The 10,160-nt window shown below is 43.3% G+C and overlaps 1 protein-coding gene and 1 long non-coding RNA gene across 2 annotated transcripts in view; both read left to right on the forward strand.

Annotated features, from left to right (window-relative positions):
* Positions 1-10,160, forward strand: part of TRIM4 (tripartite motif containing 4) — a 32,406-nt gene that overhangs the window by 12,462 nt on the left and 9,784 nt on the right. Inside the window, 2 exon segments of the mRNA XM_025380955.1 lie at positions 3,521-3,543; positions 3,805-3,902. Of these exon segments, the coding sequence (XP_025236740.1) occupies positions 3,521-3,543; positions 3,805-3,902 (121 nt within the window).
* LOC112621494 overlaps positions 8,655-10,160 on the forward strand; it is a 6,853-nt gene continuing 5,347 nt past the window's right edge. Inside the window, exon 1 of the long non-coding RNA XR_003118739.1 lies at positions 8,655-10,136. This is a non-coding gene — a long non-coding RNA (uncharacterized LOC112621494). The remainder of the gene's footprint in view (positions 10,137-10,160) is intronic.

Raw genomic sequence — 10,160 nt, forward strand, 5'->3', positions numbered from 1 at the left:
TAGAATCTCAGAGCCTGAGAGAACTTACTGTACTTATCTATCTATCCATCCATCCATTTAAAAAATTGATTTCCTTCACTTTTACCCCATGACCCACTTCTAATGTACATCTTCCACATTTTACCTGTTTCTTTCTCCAGTGATGACTACCCGGGTTGCCTCCAACACCATCACCACTACAAATAATGCTGCAGTGAAACCATTAATATCTGCTCTTTATTGTTTATTTTTATTTATTTTATTTAGGTTTTGAGACAGGGTCTTGCTTTGTTGCTCAGACTGGAGTGCAGTGGTGTGCTCATAGCTCACTGCACCCTCGAGCTGCTGGGCTCAAGTAATTTTTCCGCCTTGATCTCCCAAAGTGTTGGAGGATTACAGGTGTGATCCACTGCCCCCAGCTGTTTTTTTTAAATTGGTCCTTGGGTTTCTTCTCTAGCTGTTTTCTCAACTTCTTGAGTTGGAATGCTTGGCTCATTTATATTTACCCTTTTGTTTGCTGGTTTATTTAAGTTATACTCTTACCTTTAAGTATTGCTCTGTATTCCACAGATTTTGACAAGTTGTCATATTTATTGTCATAATAAAATAAACATTAAAACACATTTTAAGGCCAGGTGCAGTGGCTCACACCTGTAATCCCAGCATTTTGGGAAGCTGAGGTGGGAGGATATCTTGAGCTCAGGAGTTTGCACTAGCCTGGGCAGCTTAGCAAGACCTTGCCTCTATTTAAAAAAAAAAAAAAAAAAAGGATGACACCCGTGGAGAAAAATGTATAAATCATAAGCTTGACAGATTATCACAAAGTGACCACTCATGTAACTACTATCCAAGTGAAAAAAATAGAACATATATAGCATTCTAGAAGCTTCCTCATGTCACCAGTCGGTACTTCTTCTCTTCTCCTCAAAGGGTAGCCTCCCTCTGGACTTCTCAGACTCTTGCTTTTTTTTTTTTTTACCTTTTTTTTTTTTTTTTTTTGAGATGGAGTGTTGCTGTGTTGCCAAGGCTGGAGTGCAGTGGAGCGATCTCGGCTCACTGCAACCTCTGCCTCCCGGGTTCAAGTGATTCTGCTGGGATTTGCAGGCGTGTGCCACCACACCTGGCTAATTTTTGTATTTTTGGTAGAGACGGGGTTTTGCCACGTTGGCCAGACTGGTCTCGAACTCCTGACCTCGAGGGATCTGCCTGCCTTGGCTTCGCAAAGTGCTGGGATTGCATGTGTGAGCCACCACGGCTGGCACTTGTGCTTATTTTTGAGTGAGTATGTTTCAGGATGCTCTATTTTGTACTGGCTTCTTTTGCTCACATTACGTTTGTGAGATGAATCCATGCAGTAGGTATTTGTTTTCATTGCTATACACCAGTGTTTTGAATCAGGGTGATTTTGCTCCCTCCGAGGGCAAAATCTGATATTATATAGAGACATTTTTGGTTGTCACTACTCAAGGGTGGTTACTACCAGCATCTCGTGTGTAGGATGCTGCCAAACATTCTGTAATGCACAGGACATGCCTGCCTTCAACTCCCAGCAAAGACTTATCCAGCCCAAAATGTCAGTAGTGCCTGCTGTGTAGTACTGTCGTATTCCATCTTATTAATATACCAAAGCATATTATTCATTTTTCTTTTGAGGAAAATTTGGATGATTTATGTTTCTGTTGTTATTAAAACACAGGAATATGTGAGAACATATCTTTTTGGGTGCACATTTGTATACATTTCTATTAGTTGTATACCTGTAAGAACAATTCCTGGTCATAGGACATATATGTGTGTTCAGCTTTAGTAGATGATTCCAAACCATTTTCAAACTGGTAGAAAGTGATTGTTCTGGTTTACACTGTTGTTACCACTGTGTAAAGTTAGAGTTCCAGTTGCTCTGTATCCTCACCAATACTTAGATTTGTCAGTTCTTTAATTTTAGCCATCCTGAAAGGTGCAAAATGTCATCTTCTGCCCTCAGTCAGCACCCCTTTCCTCTTCCTAAAGGTGTATGGATATATGTGTGTGTGTGTGTGTGTGTGTGTGTGTGTGTGTGTATATAAAGCTATTTTCTTTTCTTTTCTTTTATTTTTTTATTTTTTTAGACAGGGTCTTGCTTGCTCTGTAACCCAGACTGGAGTGCATGGTACCATCTTGGCTTACTGCAACTTCCGCCCCACAGGTTCAAGCATTTCTTGTGCTTCAGCCTCCCGAGTAGCTGGGATTACAGACACCCGCCATCACGCCTATCTATTTTTGTATTTTTAGTAGAGATGGGGTTTCATCTTGTTGGCCAGAACTGGTCTTGAACTCCTGACCTCAAGTGATACCCCCACCTCAGCCTCCCAAAGTGCTGGGATTACAGGCATGAGCCACTGCACCCATCTAGATAAAGCTATTTTCCTGATAACTAGTGAGATTGAGCACTTTTCCTGTGGTAATTAACCATTTTCTTTTTTTTAAATGAACAATTTAGGTTTACAAAAAAGTTAAGAAGATGGGACAGAGTTCCCACATACCCCTTCCCCCAGTTTCCCCTATCGTCAACATCTAGCGTTAATACGGTTCATTTGTTACAATTAATGAACCAGTGATACTGTTTACTAACTAGAGTTCATAGGTTATTTCCATTTCCTCAGTTTTTACCTAGTGTTCATTTTCCAGAACCGCGCCTAGGATACCAGATGACATTTGGTTGCCATTGTCTCTCCTTAGGTGCCTCTTGGTTGTGACATTTGCTGAGACTTTTCTGGTTTTTGATGATCTTGACAGTTTTGAGGAGTGCTGGTCAGGTATTTTGTAGGATGCCTCCCTATTGGAATTTGTCTGTTTTTCTCTTGATTAGGCTGAGTTACAAGTTTTTGGAGGAGCTCTATTTTTTAAGTACATGTTGCCATTGGTTACCTGATATGTTACTTAGAATTTTTGCATCTATGTCTTTAAGTAAAATGGGTCTATGTATTTTTTTTTCTACTATTTCATTTCATGGCTTAAGGAACAAGGTTATAATAGTCTCTGAAAAATCAGTTGGGAAAATTTCTATTTTTCTCTTTTCTGCTACAACTTAGGGTATTTTCAGTTCCATAAAGTTTAGTAAAATTCACCTATAGAAAACATTCTTTGGATTTGGACATGATAAAATATCCCTTGCGATTATAATTTAAAAGCCATCTTGTAAAACAACGGGAAGGAGAAGAGCGGAAGCTCAAAGCTGGAGCTGCTGAGGACCTACCAAAAGGCAGGCAAAGGAGCAGGCTCTGTGATTGAGACTAGTTGGGGAGGCCGGCGGGAAGCCAGGAGCCAGTTCATGTTATGGTGCCAAAGGAGAAAGAGTAGGGGCACGGGCAGCATTGTCGAATAGTGCAGAGGGGCCACGTGAAAGAAAGGACCAGATTCTGTCAATCCGTTGGCTTTGGCAGCAGGAGATCATATGTGACATGAGCAAAAGCAACTGTCAGAAAATACCTGCTCACACAGTTGTGTCCTAGGTCTCCAGGAGAAGGTTCGTAACTTGCTTATGTCTTCCTTCTTTTCACAGAATCCAAAAGAAGTGTTGACCAGGTATGTGCTCCTGTTCTCTTATGGGGACCTGGGTGGCATGGTAAAGATACAGGCTGAGCAGAAGGGAAACAAGGCCTAGGCTCCATAGGTCAGTCTGGGCACACCCTAAGAGGGGATCTGAGGAAAAATTCTCCCGATTGCTTCTGCGAGGAGGAATGGGAACAAAAGCCATCTGAACTTTGGGCTAAGAACGTTTGACTGGGAGTGGGGGTCCTGGCTACCCTAGTTGTCCCCTAAGAGCAGTCTTCTCTACCTTCTTAGGAGTGAGATCCAGGATATGAATTATTCTCTTGAAGCTGTAAAGGTGAAGACAGTGTGCCAGATACCATTGATGAAGGAAATGCTAAAGCAGTTCCAAGGTGAGCAGAATTTCTAGGAGGACTTGGGGCTCCTTAGAAATCTTTCAAGTAAGAGAATAAAGAGAGAAGTCTGAAGAGGAAAGAGGAAACAACATGCAGCTAATAGAGTGTCAGGAAAGGTGGTTAATAAGTGGGTATACACTTCATTCAAGAAACGTTTATTTAACACACCGTTATGAGGTGCTAGTGATACAAAAAGAAAGAGACCTGTTCACTTCTTTATGAGTTCATAAGCACATTGGAGACACACACACACGGCACTCACTGTGATATAGTAGGAGCCAGTGTTTGCTGGCAGGAGGAGTAAAATGTTACAGAAGTCCAGAGGAAGGGCTGTGTTGGGGGTGAGATGGGAAAGTTTTCACAGCAGAGGTGACAGTTTTGAGATTTGAGGGATTAGTAGGAGTTTGGCAGGTGGAAAACGGGGATGACTGTTTCAAGCAGAGGCAGCAGCATGACCTAAGGTGTGGAGAAAATGGAGGGGTGGGTATCCAATGAGGCTAAAGAGCAAGGTGTATTTTGAGGAAAGATAGAGGTTGAGGTTGATAAGAGTGTAAGACAGACTGAAAATAAACCCAGGGACACACCAAGGCGTGCATGTACATGCTCTTGAAGCTGTGCTGGCGATTCTCATGTGCACATGTTTGATTAAGAACCATGTTGTAGGCCGGGCATGGTGGTGCATGCCTGTAATCCCAGCACTTTGGGAGGTCAAGGCAGGTGGATCATTTGAGGTCAGGAGTTGGAGACCAGCCTGGCCAACAGTCAAATATTATCATGCATGCAAAAAGACAGGAAAGCAGTGACCCATAATAGAGGAAAATAATCAACTGAAACTGACCTAGAATTGACACAGATGTTAGAATAAGCATGGAAGGACATTAAAACATTTATTATGAGTGTATCTGTAAAGAGGTATGTAGAGACCAGATCAAAGTTTTAAAGATGAAAAATGTGGTGATTAAGGTGAAGAATGCACTGGATGGGATTAATAGTTGATTAAATATTACAAAAAAAAAAATTGGTGAACTTGAAGACAGCAATGGAAACTACAAAAAATGAAACATACACGGAATAAAAGAATTTACAAAAACACAAAGAGCATCAGTGACCTGTGGGACAACTTTATGCAGCCTTATTATCTATGGTGATTGGAGTCCCTGAAAGAGAGGAGTGGGGATGGGGATGGAATAGGAAAAATACTTTAAAAAATAATGACCAAAGATTTTCTGAATATAATAAAAACTAAGTCCACAGATCCAAGATGCTCAACAAACCCTAAGTATGAGAAATATGAAGAAAAATACGCCAAGGCTCATCATAACTTGCTTGAAACCAGTGGTAAAAAGAAAATCTTAAATGCGACCAGGAGAAAGGACAGTTACTTGCAGTGGAACAAAGGCAAAGTTGACATTACACTTCTCATTGGAAACAATGCAAGTGAGCAAACTCTTTAAAGTCCTGAAAGAAAAAACTGTTAACCTAGAGTTCTAGAACTGGCAAAAAATATCCTTCAGAAACAAAGGTGCAATAAATAAGTTTTGAGATAAACTAAAGCTTAAAAGAAAGAGTTTACAGCAGACTGACACTTCAAGAAATGTTAAAGGAAGTCCTTCAGACAGAAGGAAAATGCCAGATGGAAATCTCTCTACACAAAGGAATAAAAGAGCACCAGAAATGGTAATGACATGAATAAATATATATTATTGTCATTATTTATTCCTTTAAAAAGGAATTGCGATGGTAAGTTTATATGTCAACTTGACTGGGCCACAGAGTGCCCAGATATTGGTCAAAAATTATTTTGGGTGTTTTTGTGAGGGTGATTTTGGATAAGATTAGCATTTAAGTCAGTAGGCATGTGTAGATGGCCCTTCATAATGTGGGTGAGCCTCATCTAATCAGTTGAAGGCTTGAATAGAAAAAAAGACTGACCTTTCCCTGAGCAAGATGGAGTTCTACAGCATACTGCCTTGGACTTCACTTGCAGCATTGGCTCTTCCTGCCTAGTGGCCTTCAAACTGGAACACTGGCTCTATCTGGGTCTTGAGCCTGCCAACTCACACAGCAGATTTGGACTTGTCGGTAGCAATGATCACATAAGCCGGTTCCTTATATTAAATCTCATGCACTGGCTGGGTGTGGTGGCTCACATCTGTAATCCCAGTGCTTTGGGAGGCTGAGTTAGGAGGATTGCTTGAGGCCAGGAGTTCGAGGCCAGCCTGGGCAACATAGACCGTGTCTCTACAAAAAATAAAATAATTAGCTGAGTGTGTGCCTGTAGTCCCAGTTACTTGGGAGGCCACAGCAGGAGGATGGCTTAAGCCCAGGAGGTTGAGGCCGCAGTGAGCTGTGATTGCACCACTGCACTCCTGGGCGACAGCGAGACCCCATCTCAAAACCCAGAAAACTCATAGGTGCACACATGCACGTGTGCACACACACACCCACCCACCACACACAGACATATATATCCTTTTGGTTTTGTTCCTTTGGAGAACCCTGATTAATAATAATTGAGTATTTCAATAGACAAAAAATGATGTATTTTGGAGTTTATAACATATTTAAAAGTAAAATGCATGACAGTGGTGTGAAGATTGGGAGAGGAGAGATGAAAGTGTACTATGATACAGTTCTTATATGTGAAGTGGTGTAATATCACTTGAAGGGAGACTAATAAAAAGGTATATACTGGTGCCAGTCCCCTACTGACTTCATTAAGGATGGCACCATGTCTAAAAGGCCGAAGGAGATCTGGAATAGTGAATGAGACATGGGGTTTATTGAAGACCTACATGCAGGGCAGTCCAGGAATGGCTGGCTGGACAGGAAAACAAACCACTACTATTTGTAAAAAGCATGCAGGTGATACATAGCGTTTTCATTTAGCAGTCTCCACCTGGGACCCTCCATTTTACCAAAAAGAAAGGGCCTCGATTCCCTGTATAGCCTCTGCTTCCAAGGAATGGACCAGGAGTTCACATGGCCTTTATAGATAAGGAGTGCATTTCTGGATTGGCCACTCCTGGATTCCTTACCTCAGAACTCTGAACACACAGTCTTCTTAGACCGTGGGATTATTCTCAGGGGGTGCTGGAGTTACTGCTGTCAGGTGTGTCTGCCATACACTGCAGTCCAGCATACCCTCGAATGGCCCCCACATTCTTATCACGTCATTCTCTGCAACTTCCCTGGGGCAAGGTATGTGCAGGAGCATTGCTGCCAGATGCTGCAGCAGCATTAGAAACTACAGCAACAAAAGACAATGACAAGCATAGTCCAATCATCCTCTACAGAAAGCTTTTCCAAGCACTTGGAAGTTGATAAGATAGAGATTCTATAGCTGAAATATGGGTTTCTAGGGTTCACATAGCCCCGGTTATAATGTGAGAGTAATAGGGATATATACACAACATTTGATTTTAATTAACGTGCAACTTCCACCCGGGGCAGCAGTTAAGGTATCCAGGACCATGCGATTTTACACAGTTGCCCAGTGAGAAGAGTAATGGCATGGCGCAGGTATCCTTGAAGGCTGCAGCCGTATGTTTAGTGAGGTCTCCAACTTGCAGCTCTGTGCCTATTGTTGCCACTTGGGGGCAAAAATGACCAAGGGGTAGAACCACCAGAATGCACACTTCTGGAAGCGCCTGGCTTTTACACTCTCCCAGTTCGTAGGACTGGTGTCTCAATGGGACACAATGTGTCCAGCAGGTGAGGACGACCCCAGGTGCACCTACCAGCCCAATTATAGGGTAAGTAAGGCCAGCTGTGGTTGCCATCTACCCGTAGCCATCCCCAAGGGGAGAGCATGGGCCCCCACATGGAGACAGTCACTGTGCCACCCTAGCCACATGTTATTGGCTATTTGAAGGGACTGGTTGCATTGCTGTGGGGGTAGCCATTCATATTATGGGTTTAGCTTGTGACATGTTATTATCATGCCTTTCAGTACGTAAGGGTGCGTGACGTACTACCTGTGTCTGCACTCTTGTTACTCACCCTTGTCCATCGTGTTCAGCATACCCCACAGCTGGGGTAGCATTAACCTTCTCCCATACTAGGTGGAAAATATGTTATCTTGTCTCATCGATGGTGGGAAACTCACTGCATAATGTGGTGGTGGTGCTGAAGGGAAGTGGGTGAGGCTCATCATGCCGACTATAGACATGACTCCAGGTGCTCAAGGTAGCAGCGTGGATGTGCCATGGCAGGTCCATTGTGGAGGAGAGGGGCAGCTCTCTGCAGACCCAATAGTCTGTTGTGTTCTGGAAAGAGGTCACCGTGTGCACCCAGCTGGTGAAGCGGTTTGCTGCACCCTATCTATGGGCAACAGGTGAGATGTTTAGTGGGTACAAGAAAGGGGAAGCCATTTAGTAAGACACAGGAAGTTGTGTCATTCTGAGAGCACCACCCCTGGCAATGGCCTGGCGCCTGGTTTATAATACCAAGGGAATTGGGAGCTCTGTGATGCTTTGCAAGCGGCCAGAGTAAGACAGTGGGGGGCATTATAATGTTCTGTGAGAGGATGATTGTCCCCTTGCACAAGGAAGACTGGGATTCGTTATTTTAGAAGTACAGGGGGTTGGGGAGTAGGATGTAAAATAGGTGTGACCTGTGTATTTTATTCTCGGCCCTTCCCCCATGGAGTGCAAGAACCGACCTGAGAAATCTTTTCTTCTTTTTTTTTTTTAGTTGCCATATAATAATTGTACATATTTATGAGGTACAGTGTGATGTTTCAGTACTTGTATACAATGCATAATGATCGAATCAGGTAATTAGCATATTCATCACCTCAAACATTTACCATTATCTGCGTCGGGAACATTCAAAATCCATTTCTACTAACTGGGAGAGTGTAAAATCCCAGGGAGGGTGGATTGACTCTCTCCCACTCTGTCTGAACTTATTTCCCAGCTTCACCAATTTCAGAGCAGTATAATCCTGCATTGTGGTGTTCTGCGTTCTTTCAGGAGCAGGCAAGTCTTCTAGGGCTACCCGCTGTGGGTGTGGTTGGTCTTCTTTTATCTTGGTGGTGACCATCAGACATGCTGAGAGGATGGGAACCTCTATGGACTCATCCCAGTCCTCATCCTCCTCGCCACTAGATCTCTCCACGGGGTCCCAGGACTTAGGGTCCCAGGACAATTTAGTCATGATAGTTCTAACTCCATGTGGCAGTCAGTGACCCTTCAAACAGGTTACGCAACAAACCAGTGTCTCCATTTTGTCATCCTGTTCCCACAGGTGGGACAATAAGTTCTCCAACACTTCAGCCTGAGCTAGTATCTCTCTAGTTGCAGCTCATCTTGTAACTGGTGAACCCTTGCCTGTGCCGCAAGGTCAGCCTTGGGGGCTGCTCTAAGCAGTCAGGAGTGGTCAGCCAACTGCAGCTGCCACAGCTTGGGCATTTGACTTTCCCTTAGTTGGATCTACCCCCTGCAGCAGTTCTTCCAGATCTTTTGGCATTTCGGGGATATCCCCATACTCACCTGGTGGGCCCCACCCATCAAGGATAGTGGCTATCAGACCCCCCATACATGTAGACAGCCAGCCCAGGATTTCCCTTGTGGATTTCTCCTCCCCTAATCCCATTGTCTTGGCACTCAAGTGGAATTTTCTCCGACCTCCTGCTGGGCTAATTGTGCTAGACCCCTATTGATTTCAGTAGGGATGGCACTGTGTCTGAGAAGTGGAAGAAACCTGGAGCCAGTGAATGAGACACAGGGTTTATTGAGGACTTATATGCTGGGTGGTCCAGGAGCAGTGGGCTGGACACGAAAACCAATTATACTGTTTGTAAAAAGCATGCAGATTATATAGCATTTTCACTTAGCAGCCTCCTCCTAACAACCTCCATTTAACCCGGAACGAAGGACCTTGATCCTCTGTACAGCCTGCATTCCAAGAATGGGCCAGAGGTTCAGATGTTCAGATGTCCTTCCTAGATAAGGAGCAGATCTCTGGGTTGGCCACTCCCACTTTCCTTAGCTTGGAAGTCTGAACACACATTCTACTTAGACCATAGGGTCATTGTCAGGGTATGCTTGAGTTATTGCTGTCAGGAGCATCTGCCATATGATTTTTAAACCACTAAAATAAGAGAATTGTAGCTAATCAATAAAGGAAATAAAGTGGAATTATAAAAAATGGTTAATAAAAAATAAGGCAGAAAAAGAAGAAAAGAGCATATAGGGCAAATAGAAAACAGCAAAATAATAGACACAAGTCTTTTTTTTTTTTTTTTTTTTT

This window comes from Theropithecus gelada, chromosome 3 (genome assembly GCF_003255815.1).
Source record: "Theropithecus gelada isolate Dixy chromosome 3, Tgel_1.0, whole genome shotgun sequence".
NCBI lineage: Eukaryota > Metazoa > Chordata > Mammalia > Primates > Cercopithecidae > Theropithecus > Theropithecus gelada.